The sequence below is a fragment of the Mesoplodon bidens genome, assembly GCF_964165515.1.
Source record: "Mesoplodon bidens genome assembly, chromosome: 3".
Classification (NCBI taxonomy): Eukaryota; Metazoa; Chordata; class Mammalia; order Artiodactyla; family Ziphiidae; genus Mesoplodon; species Mesoplodon bidens.
In genome coordinates this window covers 118867369-118888154 of record NC_138178.1, presented here as the reverse complement: position 1 = coordinate 118888154, position 20786 = coordinate 118867369, and the positions used below count along the sequence as shown (strand labels likewise).

At 33.9% G+C, this 20786-nt stretch overlaps 1 protein-coding gene across 6 annotated transcripts in view; it reads right to left on the bottom strand.

The window, feature by feature from the left end:
* MIA2 (MIA SH3 domain ER export factor 2) overlaps positions 1-20786 on the bottom strand; it is a 111431-nt gene that overhangs the window by 13264 nt on the left and 77381 nt on the right. For all 6 annotated transcript variants that reach the window (XM_081228826.1, XM_081228827.1, XM_081228831.1 and 3 more), the window contains 7 exons: positions 18952-19053; positions 17930-17990; positions 17344-17379; positions 13364-13431; positions 12048-12130; positions 10273-10401; positions 7186-7344 (listed from right to left, as the gene is read on the bottom strand). In XM_081228826.1, coding sequence (XP_081084952.1) covers positions 7186-7344; positions 10273-10401; positions 12048-12130; positions 13364-13431; positions 17344-17379; positions 17930-17990; positions 18952-19053 — 638 coding nt within the window. The remainder of the gene's footprint in view (positions 1-7185; positions 7345-10272; positions 10402-12047; positions 12131-13363; positions 13432-17343; positions 17380-17929; positions 17991-18951; positions 19054-20786) is intronic.

The following is a 20786-nucleotide window of genomic DNA, read 5'->3' as shown; positions in this document are numbered from 1 at the left end:
TTATAATGGGCTTGTTATTTCCAGAACATTTTCCTGTTAAAATTCTAATTCTGATTACTTATGATATGTGAATATTAACTTATTTATATTATTTATCAAGAACTTTTTTTCTGCTTTAATTGTAAAGATTTCTATCTAAATTCATAAGATGAATAAAAATAATCAGAAAACTGTCCCTTAATCTGAATGCTGGTTTATAGGTGTGCTCAAATTGTGAAATAATCATCAGGTTATATGCTTTAAAACACCTGCACTTTACTATATGTGTATTGTATCCAGATAAGAAGGGGTTTTTTTAACTTTTGATTTTAAAATAAAGGTTCCCAGAGAGCTGCAAATATAATACAGAAAGTTCCTGCATACCCTTTACCCAGTTTCCCCAAATGTTTACATCTTTCACAACTATAGTGCAATATAATAACCAGGAAACTAACATTGGTCCTATGACTAACATGTATAGTTCTTGCCATTTTATCACATGTAGATTTGTGAAACCACCACCACACTCAAGATACAGAACTTTACCAAAAAGATCTCTCCATGCCACCCTTTAGTCACATCCACTCTCCTCCCCCTTCCATCCCTAACTCATGGCATCTGCTAATCTGTTTTCTAGTTCTATGATTTTGTCATTTCAAGGATGTTATATACATTAAATCATATAATATGTGACCTTCTGAGATTTTTTTTTTTAGTCAACATAATGCCCTTGAGATCTATTCAAATTATTGCATGTACCAATAGTTCATTTCTAGCTTGATTCCACCATGGTCAGAGAACACACTATATGAGTTCAATTCTTTTAAATTTGTTAAGGTTTGTTTCATGGCACAGGATATGATCAATCTTGGGAAATGTTCCCTTGGGGCTTGAAAAGCATGTCTATTCTGATGATGATTTATCTGATCCATAGTATTTTTGAGGATTTTTTTGGTGGTTGCTCTAGGTATTAACATAACTTATCACTGCTTACTGGTGTCAACATTTACCAATTTGATTAAATTGTAGCTTGACCTAGAACAGGAAGTCTCCCAATAAGAAGTTTTTGTTTGTTTGTTTGTTTGTTTGTTTGTTTTGGGTTTTTTTGCTGTACGCAGGCCTCTCACTGTTGTGGCCTCTCCCGTTGCGGAGCACAGGCTCCGGACGCGCAGGCTCAGCGGCCATGGCTCAAGGACCCAGCTGCTCCGCTCCATGTGGGATCTTCCCAGACCGGGGCACGAACCCGTGACCCCTGCATCGGCAGGCGGACTCTCAACCACTGCGCCACCAGGGAACCCCAAGAAGTTTTTAAGAACTGAAAAAGGTGTGTTCATCAATTAGGTTTAGAAAAGAATGCTGTAAATAGTCTTTGGTTTTACTAACATTGTATATTACAATACGTTATTTGGTCTACCAACTAGATTGAACATTAACAAATCTCAGCATTAACCATTAATACCTAACTAAATTTTCTATTACTCAGATAAACAGATTACACAGATCACTCAGTTCATCTCTCTCAGTGTATATAAGGACTGAGGTCCAAAGAGATAAAACAAGTTTCAAAACACATAAAAAGATTAAAAAGAGTGAAGATTAGAAACCAAATTCCTTAATTTCCAGTCCAAATACTTTTTCAACTGAACCATTCTTGCTCTACACCATGCACTCTAAGTTATAAACACGTAAAAGAATGTTAGATGAACATATACATTACACTGCAGAATTTTGGAAGAAAAGATGATTAAAACCTATATTGGTCTATTAAAAGATTGATTTGCAGCTAAAAATAGTGAAAATAAAATGTTGATTACTTGAAGAAACTAGATCTATACTGTTAACAAAACCTCTAAGTAATAAAAATATCTGAAATATAATATACAGGAAAAAGACAAGTTAGAGTATATCTTTTTTAACTATATAAGAACAGAACCTTCCCCCCACCCCAAAGTATTTAACAGTGCAAAAACAAATGATTCCTTGGAATTATAGAGTCATTTAAAATTATTTCTGCTTACTCATCTTAAGTAAAGAAAAAATTTTTTAATTTCGGCCAGGTACTAACATGTTAAGGGAATATATGAATTTTACAAAGTATGCATTAATAGGACTAAATTACAGAAAATCTGAAACAACTACGGAATCCACATCATTCAGAAATTCAGTTATTCTCGTTGTCATTATCTTTTAACACAAGTGTTTTAAACTAAAATATTTTAAAATTTAAGAAAAATCTTAAAGACACAATTATTACTGGAAAGCAGGACTCTTCATGAGTCCTGATAATTCAACATAATATAAAATGTAGGTGGGGGGGGCTTCCCTGGTGGCGCAGTTGTTGAGAGTCCGCCTGCCGATGCAGGGGACACGGGTTCGTGCCCCGATCTGGGAGGATCCCACATGCCGCAGAGTGGCTGGGCCCGTGAGCCATGGCCGCTGAGGCTGCCCGTCCGGAGCCTGTGCTCCGCAACAGGGGAGGCCACAACAGTGAGAGGCCCACGTACCACAAAAAAAAAAAAAAAAAAAAAAAAAAAAAGTGTAGGTAGGGGGAGATTAGATTATTGCCATCTCTTGTTTTATGCAAGTCCACATTTTAGAGCTGAGAAAACAGTGACAGGTAAGATGAAAAACTCAAGATTATACAAAAAATTAACATTAGTGTTACGATAAAAACCTAGGTCTCTTCCTTCCTGATTCAGTGTTCTAATTTACCAATTAGCTAAGTGTAATACAAAATAAAAGAATCAACCCAGAAACCTGTTCAGTGACTATTTAGATGAAATAGGGATATAATGAGGGCAAACAAAGAATATTTTTATAATTTTACTCTAGGTGAAAACAGGGCTAATAGCTAAATACATTTTTCAGCATTGCTCCAATTCAAGTAGAATCTTAGGAGTCATTTAACCCCACTCATTCGTAAAGTATAGGACAGTCTCTAAAATTCCTTTGCTCTTTCTGTAGAGTTATCCTATTTCATTAAGATTAGCACTGGCACAGGTGCCCCTGTGTTAAACTAAATGGATCAGTTACATTATTTGGAAACACTCTCTATCGAATGCATATATATCTCTTCTATGAAGACGTTAATTCAGAAGCTCACGATTTTGAATTTTCAGTTAGACTTTGAAAATAATGGATACCAGGTTCCACTTCTAGCTTGGCAGATTCAGAAGCTCACAATTTTGAATTTTCAGTTAGACTTTGAAAATAATGGATACCAGGTTCCATTTCTAGCATGGCAGAGTAAGCTCATAACAGACTGACCTTCCTACATATAATAAGTCCAGACAATTTACAAAAAATAACTACCTGAAGTGTAGTTACTATAGAAAACAGTATCAAAGTTCCTCAAAAAATTAAAAATAGAACTACCATATGATCCAGGAATTCCACTTCTGGGTATTTATCCCCCAAAAACCCAAAAACACTAACTTGAAAAGATATCTGCATCCCCATATTCACTGCAGCATTATTTACAATAGCCAAGACATGGAAATAATCTAAGAATTCATCAATGGATAAAGAAAATATATATACACATACAAACAATGGAATATCATTCAGCCATAAAAAGGAAGGAAATCTTGCCATATGTGAAAACATGAATGGACCTCGAGGGCATTATGCTATGTGAAATACAAATCCTGCACGATCACATTTACATGTGCAATCTGAAAAAACAAAAACCAAACTCATAGAAAAAGAGATTAGATTTGTGGTTACTGGAGGTGGGGGGAGAGAGAAGGGAAACTGGATGAAGGGGATCAAAAGGTACAAACCACCAGTTATAAAATAAATAAGTACTAGGGATGTAATGTACAACATGATGACTATAGTTAACACTGCTGTATGATACATAGGAAAATTGTTAAGACAATAAATACTAAGAGTTCCCATCACAAGGGGAAAAAATTTTTTTTTCCTTTTTTTTGGCTGAGTCACGGGCTTGTGGTATCTTAGTTCCCTGACCAGGGATCAAACTCAGGGCCCGGGAATGAAACCACTGGGTCCTAACCACTGGACCACCAGGGAAGTCCCAAATTTTTTTTCTTTTATTTTGTATCTATATGAGATGATGGATGTTACTAAACTTATTATGGTAGGTAATCATTTCACGATGTGTGTAAGGCAACTCATTGTGCGGTACACCTTAAACTTACACAGTGCTGTGTGTCAATTATATATCTCAATAAAACTGGAAAAAATCAAAAAATTTTAAAATAATGAAATAAATACCTGAAGACTCAGGGCCATGAATAAAAGTAGACAGATTTGGGAAAGGAGTGGGAACTCGAAAGAAGGGACCCATATGGGGAGTGTTTTCCTTTATAGTTTAGCCTGAAAGCAGACCACAGTCAAACTATAGCACAGAGCAGTCAAAATTCACAGAACTTTCTGGCTTGAAAAACCAAAGGACAGAGCTCATGAGAGCCAGAGAAGTGGAACCTAAAATTCTGAGTTTTCTGCCCAAGTCTATTGCTGACCCCTGAACCACACACATGTGAGGCAAACTTAAGCAGTTGTCAGCAAAGGCTAAAAACTTAACTGATATTTGAGCTGCTACCCACCACAGGAGAGAATAAGTCTACAGTTTCACCAATTTAATTGTCTTGTAACACAAAACAAACAACAGTCTTCAGAAAAATACGGTAGAATCCAGAACCTCCACAATGTCTATAATACAATCCAAAATTAATATACAAAGAAACAGAAAAATGTGACCCATTCTTAAAGGGAAAATACAATCAATAGAGGTCATCCTCAAGATGACCTTGATGTTAGAATGACCATACAAGGACTTTAAAGCAGATATTGGGGTTTAAAAAATACTTATAATGATTTTTAAAAAGTAATAAATTTCAGCAAAGAAATCAAAACTTTAAAAAAAAGGAAATTCTAGAACTGAAAAATACAATATCTAAAATAAAATTGTACTGGATGGACTTAATAGCAGAATGGAAGTGACAGAGGGAATAGTCACTAAACTTGAAGACAGATCAAAAGAAATTATTCAACCAAAAAAAGAAGGGAAAAAAAATTGGAAACAAAATGAAAAGAGACTCAGAGACCTGGGACAACATCGAAATGTCTGAAAAATTACAGGTTTCAGGCAGTTTTTAAAGGACATGTAAAATTTGTTCCAATTTTATGAATAACAGTCACTACTATTTGAGTTCTAGTCTCAGCTCCTCACCTGGCTGTTTTAACCTAAGATTGTCAGCTAATCTCTTCAGGGACTCAATGCCCTTCTCCATTTACTAAGAGCACTGAATAGATTAGTGGTTCTTAAATTTAGCTAATCCTCAGAACCTCCTAGGGAGTTTTTTAGAAATACAGAGCTTACCTCCAGAGTTCATGTTCAGAAGGTGTAATATAAATCAACATTGTAAATCAACTATACTTCAATAAAATTTACCCAAAAAAAAGGTGTAATGAGGTGAAACCCAGGTATTTGCTTTTTTTTTTGAAGTTCCCTAGATTACTTCTGATGATAAGCCAGGTTTGAGAATCACTACACTGGATAATACTTGGGGAGGTAGGCAGAGCATGTGACAGGGACTCTTGGTACTGACAGCTTGTAAATTCTCAAAAGGAATGTCCTCTCCAAAGATATACAGAAATATGATATCCACCAAAACCTTGAAATCAAGTTCCTTAAGAAAGGGGCTGGAGTTTATTAATCTTTATTTTTATCACAGCTAAACTTTAAAATGAAAGTTACTCAAGAAAAAGTCCTTGAAAAAAGGATGTTCTATGCCACCTGCTAACAGATTCTTAAGTTTTTAAGTCACAGCATATATATTTCTAAATATAAAAACAATAACAAAAAATATTCAGCTTTCTGAGAATTACTGGGGTATTCATTCATTCAACAAATATTTACTGGGCAAGTACTACAGGTCCAGCATTGTTCTAGGTGCTGGAGATATAGCAGTGAACTAAAGTGACACAAATCTCTGTCTTTATGAAGCTGATATTCGAGTGATATCAAGCCGAGGAAAGTGATATCAAACCAAAGGAGGCACCACTTCATAGAACATACACACTATCAAAGCAAAGGCTAATTCTTGGAATTAAAGGTTTTTTTATCACAGTATTCTTATCTCCAACTCCTCAGGAAGCAATCCGAACTAGTATATTTTTTAATTGTAACTAATTTATACAAAGCAGGCATAGCTCATTTTACATAACAGTGCCTGTCCCTGAAACACTATGCATAAATAAAAGTTTAGCAAGCTGAATAATTTTAAATACATTCCTTGAGAAAGTAGGGGAGATTTTAGTTCTATCAGGAGAACAGCAGTTATTGCCTAACTTCAGGATGTTTTACTGTGAGTCTTCTGGTAAATATATTTATTTTGGCAATTAATCTAAGATATACTCTTCAAGGTAAAAAGACAATTACAGGCTTCCCTGGTGGCGCAGTGGTTGAGAATCTGCCTGCTAATGCAGGGGACACGGGTTCGAGCCCTGGTCTGGGAAGTCCCACATGCCGTGGAGCAACTAGGCCTGTGAGCCACAACTACTGAGCCTGTGCGTCTGGAGCTTGTGCTCCACAACAAGAGAGGCCGTGACAGTGAGAGGCGCGCACACCGCAATGAAGAGTGGCCCCCGCTCTCCGCAACTAGAGAAAGCCCACGCACAGAAATGAAGACCCAACACAGCCATAAATAAACAAACAAACAAACAAATAAATAAATAGTAAATAAATAAAATTTTTTTAAAAAGATAATTACAAGAAGGTGAATAGTATAACTGCACAGAAGTGATGAAGGAATGGGTATACCTAGGTTTATGAATGCATACCAAAAAGGAACTCCCTAAAAGATATAAAACTAAATTCTGGGAAGGGCATGCTTAAGATGATGAGGGGGATTTTTTTCACTTTCCTAATTATACATTTCTCCATTGTTTGGATTTTCTAACATAAATATAAACATGTATCACTTCTATGAGCAACAAAAACAATAAAGACATTCCATGGGGTGGCGGGGGGGCAGGGGGGGTGCAGAGAGGACAGCCTTCTGTAATGTGAACAATTATCTCTATTCTGTTTGGAAATGTGTGTATTGTTGTTTTCTAATCTATATCATGGCTTTTCTTAAGACAGGGCACACACGTTCTCCTCTTTTCTTCCAGTCCTGTATGTTGCACATACTGCTTGCCTTTCAAATAAACATACTAACTATACTCTTTCCATACCTGATGGAGGAATCATCATCCTACGATCTTGTTCCCAGGGAGGTGAAAGGGACCCAGTGTCAGAAGGTGCTCTATGAGGATCAATTAACCTATCAGAGCTTGATTCTCCTCTTTCATTGGTAATCTGATGGTCCAGAGGATTCCCTGGGCCTCTTGAGCCTAATTAAAGAAGAAAAATACAACTATGTTTTATCTAAAAAAGTATTACAAGATCCATCATCAAATAAAATCTAGACCTTTTTAAAAAGGAAAAACAATCAGATTCCAACAAAGTTTCCCTAAGACACATTAGACTGTAACTCTATCCTACCAAAGCCATTTCTAAGACGAAAAGAAAAAATAATTTTGTCATGTACATAAGCAAACACTTGCCTATAAAATTCATTTTTAAATGTTATCACCATCATTATTTACACAAAAAATCAGTGGTTAAATTGAAAATTATAACCACTAAGTCTGAAAAATAAGAGTAGAAAGTAAATTGCAAAGTAAGAGATTTCTATTCCAGATGTAATAATTATAAAATCAGGTTTTTGTTGCTTAAACTAATATGCCAATAGTCAAAAAGAGCATGATGCCTTTAAAACAGTCATCTTAGAGGCTAATATACCTATTTCAATATTTCTGAAACGACTCAAAGTATTTTTTAGAACAACTCTTTTAGAAATGTACTCAGATTAACTTAAGAACCACTCAAAAAATTGGATCTTAATGTTGTAACATGACTCTCTACTTCTGCCCCAAAATGATTTTAACCAGTCTGATTACAAACTTTATATCTGCCAAATAAATTTGGCTTTAAATGGCTTCTAGCAGTTTCTAAATATCAAATTCACCTTCAAAGACAGCTCACAATTCTGAAGGCGAGTCTAAAACAAGAGTTTCAAAAACAACAGCACTGTCGAAATAAACACTTTGAACAAGGTAACACTCATTTGGATAACAAAAACTGACATGCTAACATTTATAAAGAAGGGGAATCATTTTAAAGTTCCTTTCCTATGACCACAGAAAGAATGGTACCTCAATTAATAACCCATATTCAATTAAAATGAAAAAGACAAATATAAAAAATTTTTTAACATTAAATAACAAAATAAATTAATACTTCATCTGTCATTGAGGGGGGAATGAGTTCAAAAAACAGCTTTTTTTAAAAAATTGTTTTAATAGAAATCTTTCTACAATGCTTCCCACATTTCAGTACCTCCTTTAAAAGAAGAGACTAAAACTAATATGACCTTTTCATGGTAACTTGTACAAGTAACTATAACCATTTTTTTTTAATATGTAGTAATCTTTAAAATTGTCCTATCTACTCTCTTTTGTAGAGTCAGGAGGCCAACTGACTTTTATATCAGAATGTCAACTTTTCCTTATTCCTTCTAGCATGTTCATCCTTCTAATCAGTTCATTAGAAGAAAAAGGCTGGGAAAGCAGAAAATTAAATCAATGAGAAATGACATGCGAGAGTCCATTAGGCTGAGTTTGTCTAGAGTGAAGGACAGATCTTTAAAGGAGACATTCAAAGGCTTTCTCCTGATTGTTTACTTCCAGAGGACAAAATACAGGCCAAGTGACTACCAGCTGAAAAACTGCAAACATGAAAACACTAAAGGTTAAGGTTTTTCATTCAGTCCAAAAGTTATATACAATTTACTCTAGAAAGAAATTATTTTCCTATACTCAACCTTATTCAAACATATATCTCATCCAAACTTTCAAAAAAAAATGATAACAAGAGGAAGGAAAAGAAAGGTCATTCTTCTTTGGTGGGTCACAGAAACTTTTAATTCAAAACAACTCTTTTTAAGACCTGCTGATAACTTACCTAAAACTTCTGTAGCTTTTCTAATGAATAGTAAAACACACTTGCAAATGCTAACCACACTGTATCTTGAAAGTAATTTAAAAAGAAAGGAAAGTAATTTAAATAGGAGAGGAGAAATCAAAGGTAATTTTTACTGTTATTCCAAATATTCAATTGACTACAAGCAATCCTTGACTTATGTCATTCAACTTCCAGTGATTCACATTTGCAGTTTTGCCAATTATATACCCTTATTACTAGGGCACTGTTTTTCAGACTGCTGGCTACAACCCATTGTGGTACATGAAATTAACTTAATCTTAACTAGCATTCTTTTTTAATGAAATGGAATAGAACTGAATAGAAGATATCAGAAAGCATCAAAAATAGTAAGGGTAGTGCTATTTCATGTGACTGGTTTCAATTACATTTATGTTGGTGTGTAATATGACATGATATAAACACAGATTTGGGGCTAAAAACCTAAGACTCTTGATTTTGGAATACATAGGTTTGAATTTTGCTACAACTCAAGGGAAAATTTTAAAGTAACTTGGCAAAGTAAACAAAATATAGTTGAGAGATCAAAACAGTAAAACTCCAGATATACAGGTAACATCAGGGTAAGTGCTGATGATGTAAATGCAGAAAGATCAACAGCTAATGCTTGGGCTTGAAGTGGCTCTGGAAATTCTCAAAAACACATAAGAAGGTAACAAAGCAGACAATTTGGGGTCAGTTTCTCAAAGTATTAACAAATGATTTAGGTCTCTTTTAGGTTCCCATCAAAACTCTGCCTTCAAGAGAGCACTTCTGAATTCCTTGTTTTTAAAAAAAAAAAAAAAAAAAAGTTCTTTCACTTGTTGATTTTCTACCATGAAAAAGATCATGATAATAAGGTAAAAAAGATTTTTAAAATTCTATATTCCAATAATGTTTCATTAAAATACAATTTTATGCTAGGTTATATTGTGATTGTATTTTATGTATTCTTTATAAAGTGATATATAGTACAATACAGTTTTTAAGAAGTTAAAATATGATTTTAAAAGATATATATCAAGTCCTTGAACAAAATGTAATCCATTATAACAGTGTTTCTAAGGGAAAAATATATTCAAATTAGATGTCATAGAGCTCCTTTTCCAAACAAAAGTAACTCAGAATAAGTGCAAGGAATGCCTGTATTTTGCAAAGGTTTATTTTAAAGATAAGTTGAGATGAAAATATAAAGTAAGGAAGAAATCTAGAGTAATAAAGATGTTTAAACAATATACCTCTTCCTCCTCCCCCTGGAAGCAAAGGTGAGAGTCTGAGTGGACCCTCCAACAAAGTTGGAGGGGAGAGAAAAGCTCTCACTTCAGGTGAAGATCGACCCAATGGTGAGGGACCATATGGGGAATGCTCTGGAATAATTAAAACAGCATATTTAAATTCATAGTTTCAATTACCTACACTACAGATTAGAATCCCATTTCAACAATTACCTTCGGGTCATTCTCTTGCCAATTTAAGTTTAATCCCTGTCTTAAATACTAACCATGCCTTGGGTTTTGCTGATATGGGATAGAATTAAATATTGAACCCTGTTTTTAAAGTCTATCTACCAAATGGACACTTCAGTCAATAAAAACATCATCTTCTTGGTAACTAATACACTTGAATAACCATATAATATTAAGCAAAGGACATCATATTTTAGAGTAGTAAGAGGACTTGAGGGGCATGAAGTTTGTTTGTTTTTGTTTTGTTTTTAATGGCAGTATGTTTCCAGATATTTAAGCTGGTGAAGGTTGTAACATGGAAGGGCTCTGTTTAAATCAGGGCCAGATAGGCTGTGTTGGGCCATGAATTACTTCAGAAAAGCTCACATTTTGAAAAGTAGGGAAAAAAACCCACAAAATACTCTGAAACATCAGAAATTACTTTTGATTCATCACCAGTGAAAATTCAGTTTACATAAAATAATTCATTAAATAAATCACTTTATCTATAAACCATATAACCAAGAAGAGCCTTATCATTTTACAAACTTCACCATTCTCAAATAATGGTTATACTTCCAAAGATCAAAAATCAACAACATCAAAAAACAAACTTAAATGCCACCAAAATAACACTTTTCAAAACATGTTAAATTTTATTATGTAGCTTATATAATATTCAAATATAGTTACAACAGTAAGATCAAAGCATTATTTACCCTGAGACTTTTTTGCATTAGATTCAGATAAAAATTCCTTCTGTATAATTCCCCCCACTCCAGATTTTGTTCCTATTTGAAATCCATAACAATCTTCTATTTTTTAATGTAGAAATACTTTCATTTTAATGAAACTGGACTCTCAAAAGTGATTTTTATAACTTTTCAACAGTTATTAGAAGGGGAATCTACCTATATAAAAATAAGTTTGTTTTCACTGCCCTAGAAGCTTAATTCCAATTCAACCAAAATTATTTGGCAAAATTTAAACTATTTGGAATAGTATGAGATCATAAAGATGCTAACTCATTAATGAATGGACAGAAATATTAAATACATCTTCCAAAGAACTGTTTCTTTTAGGGATAATTAAAGCAATCAAAACTCATATTATTAAGGTTTTCCCAACTTTTTAATGAATACTTTTAAATACTTTAAAACCAGCTGTTTTAATTCTTATTTTTATAATTCAAGCAAATTCCAAAGAATAGTTAATATATAAACAGTCACAATGCTATTCCATTTAAGCAATCTTTATTCATTCTCCAAAAAAATAATTAATGAGTACCTTACTATGTACAAAGCACTTTGCTTCTCAAGAAGCTCAAGGTACTAAACATACATTATCTTACCAAATGCCACTGAGAAAAGGAGGCAGCCATTATTTACATTATTGCTAGAGAACAAAACTCAGAAAATTGAGAGACCGTGAGAGAACTCAGATTAGAACCCTAGCTCCAAAATCTAAAATATTTATTAGCAGTGTTAATTCACACTAATATAAACTATGTATGCAATATATATAAAAATATATGTATTTTAAATGTAGGGTTAAAAAAAAAAAACTACCTCTGCCAAATGCTGTATTTGGAACATCAAGTGCGTAAGGATCTTTTTCTAAAAGTTCAAATTTAAACTCTGTTTCAGTTAATCTGCAAATAAAGAACAAGCATCTCTAAGTTACTCATCCAAGAGAAGCACCCACATTTCAAGAAACTGCCACTGTTAAGTACAAGCTACTCTTCACTATCTCAATATCTACATAAGAGAAACAGATCCTTTAAAATTATTCTGACCAAAATACCTCTCCATATCCCCCACTATTTATTTTGGGGTAACAGATTCCTTTTTGTCTAGTAATAGTGATGTTTTGTTGAGGCTTGGAATTGTTTTGTTTCTTCAAAACCAGAGTACAAAGAGTACTATATCACAGAATCCAAATTTTAGAAAGACCTTGAAGGGTCCTCCAAGGTCAACCAGTTCAAGTCTATTATTTTACAACTAAGGAAAGTGAAGTTGCAGTTTAAATGATTTATGCAAAATGAAAGTACCAGGATTAAAACAGGGCTCCCAGCTCTGAGTCCCATATGCTTTCCATTATAATGTTATCCATAAGATTCCAATCATAACATAAAATTGGAATCTGATTAACTCATCCTACTATTTTACTCCTAAATTTTTTATCTGAAAAATTTGACATTTTAAAAGTATCTTATTTCTAGTTCTTGACCATCAGATCTGAAATGAAACATTTAGTCATTCAGTTTTCATTTGTGAGTAGAAAAGACAAGCAAGAAGACTAAAACTAATACTGGATAATGTTAATAGTACATTCTGTCAAGAAATTATAACTCTATGGGAAGACTTTCACAATCTTCATAGAAAAATGTTTACTCTTCCCTTCGATTGTACACTGTACCCTTTTATCCTCCTATTCATTTTGTTATTGTAAAGCAATGCCACCAAATGCAATAAAACCAGGGAAAAAGAGGAATAATAAACATTCTATCCACTTATTCATTATAAGATGCTAATACTCTGAGAAGTACTATATCAGAGAGATTCATCCTTTCTATCTCCATCTCTGGTAATCTCCCGCTACCTACACTGGTTTTAAAAAAAAAAAAAGTTTTTTTTAAGTCACTTTTTACAAAAGAATCTGTGAAAAGTTTCCTTCTGTTAGAGTAACCTCTCCAAGACAAGTGTTTCAAACAAAAATCTAGTAACCCCTAGTAAAACTAATAGATACTTTACCACTAAATATGTTGGGTTCACTGAAAGCTTTCTTGTTTATCCTTATAAAAGCATTAACTAATTACTAAAATGACAACTAAGAATAAAAGTTATAACTAAAGTTTTTAAAGTATTCCCACTAAGATACTTACTTTTGTCTGTTGTGAGCATTTTCTTTCCTTAAATCATTGAGGTTTCTTTCAGTAGTTCGAGCTGCCAACTTAAGGAAAATAATATATCTTTAAAAACATTTATGAAAACTTAAAATGAAAGATAAGCATATATAAATATCTCAATAATGGCATACAAATATCACAGTCACTTAAGTAACTAAGTATCCATTTCAGTAAACTCAATGTAAAAAAATTCTAATTCAGAAAATTATTTTAAAAGGGAATGAGTTTCATATAACCAGAAGACATGAGCCTAAGGCTGGAGTTTAATCATGTACTTGCAAGAAATGCTTTTAGCTAGATGTGAAGTCAAGGATTAGCATTATTTGGTACTGTAAATATCCAAATAAAATGACAAAAGCAATGTAACAGGACCCAAGCTTAGGAATTAAGACTCAGGATCATTACGCATGGCCGCATTGGCTATGGAACAAAGTAACCATCTCTGGAAAGAAATCACTATAACTCTGTGAACCTATAAAGGTCTAAAACAGTTTCAGAGCTGGTAAAGGCCATTTTTTTTTTTTTTTTCTTTTTTTTTTGCGGTATGCGGGCCTCTCACTGTTGTGGCCTCTCCCGTTGCGGAGCACAGGCTCCGGACGCGCAGGCCCAGAGGCCATGGCTCACGGGCCCAGCCGCTCCGCGGCATATGGGATCCTCCCAGACCGGGGCACGAACCCGTATCCCCTGCATCGGCAGGCGGACTCTCAACCACTGCGCCACCAGGGAGGCCCAAGGCCATTTTTTTAAATGGCTGAATATAATCAAAGCATGCTGTGTGTTTATTAAGTACACAGCACTGTACAGATACATTCCTTTAGTCTTTTACATTTGCTTAGAGACACTTTCATTTAATAAAAATCAGAGTATATATGTTATAGAAAAAAAAGCTTACAATTATACCAAGAACATGCAATATACCCAAATAGTTGTGGGCAAAATTAAACTTGTATAGAATACTGCATGTTTCCCAGTTATTCTGTGGACTCTCCAGATTACAAGCAGCAGGGTGTGGAACATCAGACCTGCCAGATTAATGCAATCCACTAGAGCAAATGTAACAATCACAAAAAGGTAGGTAAATTAACTCAGTCTATAACTATAACTTTTTACAAGTAAAAAGAACTATATTATCAAATGTGTTCACTTAAAATGGTGAACTGCACCTGAGAATTGACTTTAAGTAGGCAAATATTCACCAAAAATATAGCTTAACCACATTTTAGCACTCAATATCAAAAAGATTCCATGTGTAAATCTTTTTCTGATATATAATTATATAATCAATTTTGTACTAACAAAAAAGAATACTACACCATAACAATTTTAGTTAACAAAATACCAATTCATTTAACTTTTAATAATGCAGAACTAAAATCATCTCTAAATGTTGTCTATAGTGTAACTTATTTACTATTAAGCATATGGCACAAAAAAATGCATAGTTAAGTCAAAAGTAAGTTCTACTCTGATTATAGTATCGTATATATTAAAGATATACTTACAACAGAGAAATATAAAAATAAACTGACGGCAATGATTCATACTTCAAAAGTTTATACCCAAGTGTTAGCAAAAACTGTAATTACAGTGAATAACTGCAGTGTATTCCAAAACATTCGTATTCAGATATTAAATATTTACAATATGCAAAAAAGATTCTATTAGGAACAGGTGTTATGGAAAATGAAACAGTCCCTATAAGCTTAAATCTGTGGTAAGGACAAATATAAATGACCATAGTATCTGCCACAGGATACAAAAAAGCAAAGTACTATGACAGTTTGAAGGAAGAAAAGATTAAATCTAACAGGATGGAGGAAAGAAATGCTCAGTTGAGAAAGTAACATCTGAAATTATGAAATTATTTATAACAGTAAAATAGTGGAAACAAACTAAAAGTTTATAAAATGAGAAAGGTTTATATAAATTATAAAACATTCATAAAAAATATCTATGATACATTAAGAAAGCAGGTTATAAAATGTTAATATATGATTTTGTTTTCTTAAACATATATATGTGCTTTATGTCTAAATGTATCAAAAAAGTATGGAATAAATTAAAGTAATACTGCTGATTACTTCTTTGTACTTTTCTACATGGTATGAACTTTTGTTCAATAAGTATATATTATTTTTATAAAATCTGAAAAATATCTTTTGAATTTGAGACATGAAGGGCATATTTTCTGCATGTTTTAAAGTCAATGTCATTATTTACTAAACAAGATTTTCAATGTATTGAAAAGAAAAAGTACAAGACTTATAAATCTGAAAGGTCAATGTTTCAATTTCCAATCTTCCCTCTCTAATCATGTGACCTTGGGCTATTTCCTCACTAGTAAGACCTGAATAATAATACCTATTTTACAGAGTTACAGTGTGGATTGAATGAGTAATATATGTAAAATGCCTTTAAGTGCAGCGCCTAGAACATAAGAAATATTAATAAACATCAGTTCCTCTCCATCTTGAAAAAATAATATGCATCTGAGTATTTAGAAAGTGGTGAGAGGGCTTCCCCGGTGGCGCAGTGGTTGAGAATCCACCTGCCAATGCAGGGGACACAGGTTCAATCCCTGGCCTGGGAAGATCCCACATGCCGCAGAGCAACTAAGCTCGTGTGCCACAACTACTGAGCCTGTGCTCTAGAGCCCGTGAGCCACAACTACTGAGCCCACATGCCGCAACTATTGAAGCCCACGCGCCTAGAGCCCGTGCTCCACAATGAGAGAAGCCACTGCAATGAGAAGCCCGTGCACCGCAAGGAAGAGCAGCCCTCACTCACCGCAACTAGAGAAAGCCTGTGTGCCGCAATGAAGACCCAACACAGCCAAAAATAAATAAATAAATAAATAGAATTTAAAAAAAAAAAAAAGAAAGTAGTGAGGAGTGGTGAGAAGACTAAATTCATTCCCAAGCCCAGCTTATTAATTCAAAAACAAATCTTCACTTGACCACTAAATACAGAAGCATACAAAAATCTCAAAATTGGGAAGGACCTTGATATTCAACACACATAATCTCTCACTGTAAGTTTAAATCTCCATTCCAAGAAACATCCATGCCTAAAAAAAAAATACCTTCCAAGCTTCAGTATAACAACAGTGATAATTTAACAGTTAATATCTATTAAGTGCTTACTATATGTCAGGTACCTGGCTAACAGAATTATCATATTTAACCATCATAATACCTCTGTGAAATAGGTACTAATGATATCTCTGTCTTTAGGTAAGGAAACTGGTGGTAGGTGATAGAGTCAGAATATCAACCAAGACAGGTTGACTCCAGACCCCATATTCACGCACTGTGCAAACTGCTTCCCCTTGAAGACTGCAAGGGACAAGTCTTCCAAAGGCCAGCTATTAACAATAGTTCTTCATTTTAGAGGGATCATCCTGATCATTAGTCAAAATCTACATGCTTATCACTTCCTCATACAGTTCCTCTGGAGCACTGACATGTCATTTCTCATGATGGTCTTTTTCTTAATGTGTAACAAGTAATTCAACAATGAGAATCAGATACCTGAATTGTATAACTTTTAGAATTAGGAGGGGCTCTAGATTATTACTTAGTACAGTCCCATTGTTTTACAGATGAGTAAACAGGCTCAGAGAATTTTAAGTAATTTGTCCACAAGTAATTAGTTGACAATCCAGTGCCTGAAACAAATCCATGAACACTACCTCACCTCCCCCAAAGAGTATAAGCTCCTTGCAAAGAAGCAATGTGCTGAAAGCGGAGAAGGAAAGGTCAGATTTTGTGAATAACTGTATCATAACAAAGTATGTTCATAAGGAACATAATTTCATTACTGGTGAAATTAAAAGAAACTGATTTCTTTAAACACCACCTTTTTTCTCAGTTTTAAAAGTGTACTTTTTACACTGCTCATTTAAATTAGGAAAAAGAACAATTTGATGAAAAAGCCTAAGAAAATTTAATACTTACCCAATTATCATGTGCTTTTTTCTCATGAGAAATAATCTGAAAAAGAAAGTCATTAAAATAGTACTGATAACAATTTTTTTCAGTAAAAAACATTCACACCTACCACTATGATTTAGTACGCAACTCAAACTCAAAAATAACTCAAGCATCTCTAAAAAGTCAGCAAGTAACATTTTAAAGCAAATTTTCATATACATATGATCTACTATTATACTTTTAAATAAAAACTGAATGTAAAGACAACTAAAATTTTTGTCTAGTAACATTTCTATTTTACACTGTTATCAACTACAATAGGAGGTGCCAATTAAGAGACAACTAGCCAGACTAAATATAAGCCCCCAATGCTGATATATGTTTATTTATTTATGCAACCCCAATTCCCAAATCAGCAGCAGTTCACATGGCAACTTGAAACAATATCTCTTGTTCCAGAATCTCTGCCTCCCTAGAAATGTTCCACAGCCATTTGCAAAACCTCAAGAGAGTAACTATACTCCTGCATCAAAATAGATACCAATTCAAACAAATCACAACTGTTTTAAGTCACACACACACACACACACACACACATGCACGCACATACCTGTCCTTGATAAGAATGAATGGTTCTCTCCAATTCTTCTTCTAGATCTTTGGCTCGCTTTCTATAAAGAACAAATAATCATTCTACTATTAACATATACTAAGAAATGATAGAACACACTATCTCTACTGAAAATATTAATTAAAACACCTAGAGTGCTTTGTTTCATGTAACTCTAGAACTCCACATGTTAATCACCTTTACGAGGTTCTAAAGTATATTTTTTCCTGATATAATTTCAACATTAATTAAGCTTTAGGAGTACTACTACTTGGGTTTACCTAAATCAAGATCATGAAAAGATTAGATGGTATACTGGCTCATTTTTATTTTTAAGAAGCATAGTATTGGGAGATTTATTCAGACTTCATATAATCTTAATAGAACTCTAGGAAATTAATAATCTGTAAGAAATAAATTGTTATTTATTACCTTTATAAGACTAAAAAGACAATTCCTTCTTTTGGATAAAATTCAAGCTTACTCTTCCCAATGTAAAATGAAGTATCACAACTATCTGGAATACTGTTGAATCTTGCCACTTATTTTCTCTGGGTTTTTATTATATCTATTATTTTACCTTAGCTCAGTGAGGATTGAGCTAAGGTAAAAACCAGACTTATGGTCTTATAAACACTTCTTCATAACTTTAATTAAGGCTTACTCTCCTTTTGGTGGCATACTTCTCAAATTGATTAACATTATATACATTCTTCCCCATGTGAACCAAAGAGGAAAGACCTTAAAATTAATCACATTCATAAAGTTCTTAACATTAACATAAAATAGGATTGCTCATATTCAAATCCAACTAATGTGAGAGATTTAAAATTGCACACACTGAAAGAAAAGCTTTTCCTTTTTATATTTTCTGTATAATTGCATAATAGCAAGACATCTAACTGAAAAATAATGAAACAAAAATATGGGGTTTTTTTTTGGTTGCTTTATTATTTTTTCTGGTATTGGGCTTTTGGATACTCTTCCCACCTCAAAAGAAAGGGGTAAAATATATTCAATACCTATAGGTCTCCAGCTCTTCAGCTGCATGGCTGATCTTTTCATCTGCTTTGGAAAGTTTCTCCTCTTTCTCTAACCGGTAGTTTTCCTCTGCTGTTAACTTCCTTAAAACAAAAAGTGTTTTATTTCTTTTACTATATGTCATAAAATAATCAATAATCAATTACTGCTTCCCATAAAGTAATCTGCAAATACCAGTAAAAACATCACATGCAAGAAAAAAAAAACGTACCTGAGTGTGGAATTTAATATTATAAACTCAAATTGTAAAGCACCTTGTCTAATACAGTACTAGTAATATAGAAGTTTCAAGAGTTTTCTATAAGAATTTATCACAGAAATGAGATTACCAAAGGTAAATATTAATAAAAAATATTATGACTATATTATTTACCAAGCTTTCTAGTATAAAGAAGTATTACATTTATTAGACAAGAAGTCACCAACTAATGAACTATGTTTCAATAATTTTTAAATTGGTTGTTAGTTGTTAAAATAGTGATTGGGCTTCCAGGCCAGGACACACACACATGCACACACACACACACACACAAATGAACCCAAAGTAAATAAAATTTAGTGTCCAACTTACTACTTCTACTTAACAATAATAGCTAATTTAATGAGCCCTTGAGCATGTGCCAGAAACTCTTCTTTCACCTCTCTATATATTATCTTATTTATCACAACAGCTCTACAAGAAAGGTACTATTGGGCTTTCCTGGTGGCGCAGTGGTTGAGAGTCCGCCTGCCGATGCAGGGGACACGGGTTCGTGCCCCGGTCCAGGAGTGGCTGGGCCCGTGAGCCACGGCCGCTGAGCCTGCGCGTCCGGAGCCTGTGCTCTGCAACAGGAGAGGCCACAATAGTGAGAGGTCCACATACCACAAAAAAAAAAAAAGAAAAAAAAAAAGGGTACTGTTTACAAAAAGAAAATGAAGCCCAGAGAAACTAAATAACTAGACCAAGACATACAGTCAGCAGTTAGTGACTCCATTATACTACATTACCCATGTTGTTTCACATGGTATCATTAATAACACTGGTCCCTCAAGATATACTTGTTGAAGGCCACAGGAAAACATATTTGGAGTCCTAACTGTGGATGCCTCACCTTTTTCATGAGCTTTGAGGAAGAACATGACAAACCACTGAAGAAATTCTACATGTCAACAATAAATGTTTTATATTCCACACACTACATTACCTATTGCTTAGGAAGCACTCCCCAACTCAATTGTTTCACAGGTGTTATAAGAAAATAAGTCATCTCCTTAGGAAAAGCATGAAAGTGTAGTGGGCTTGGAGATGGAAGAGAGGTGTGTTCTTCCTGTAAAGACTGTATGATTAAAAATGGCCAGAAATTTATGACACCCCTCCAGTTGAGAGGTAAAGTCTATGAACCCTCCTCTTGAATTTGGGTGGGCTCATAAATGATGGAAATTGAGAACTGAAAATATTTCAAACTAATGAATGAAATTGCAATGTGAACAACACACACACAGCTAGGATTTCTGCTCAGCTTCCCATCCTTGCTTTGAGTATCTACAGAGAATATTTTTTTCTTTGAAAGTTTACACATCACTCATTAAATTTCTATAATCAAACATATATTCTTTTGTTCAAAAGATACACTCAAAAGTACTCCTTTCACCTCAAATAATCCCTGTTATGTCCAAAATTTACTCACAGTATCTTTCATCCTAACCTAAAAAGAAGGACTCATTCCTAGGTTTACTGACAGAAACCATGAGGCTACCCTCATGGTAGCTCTTCCATTTAGTGAAGTTTATTTCTCTTTTACGCCTGGAGCAGTCCTAAGTGGCCCAGAAGTCCATG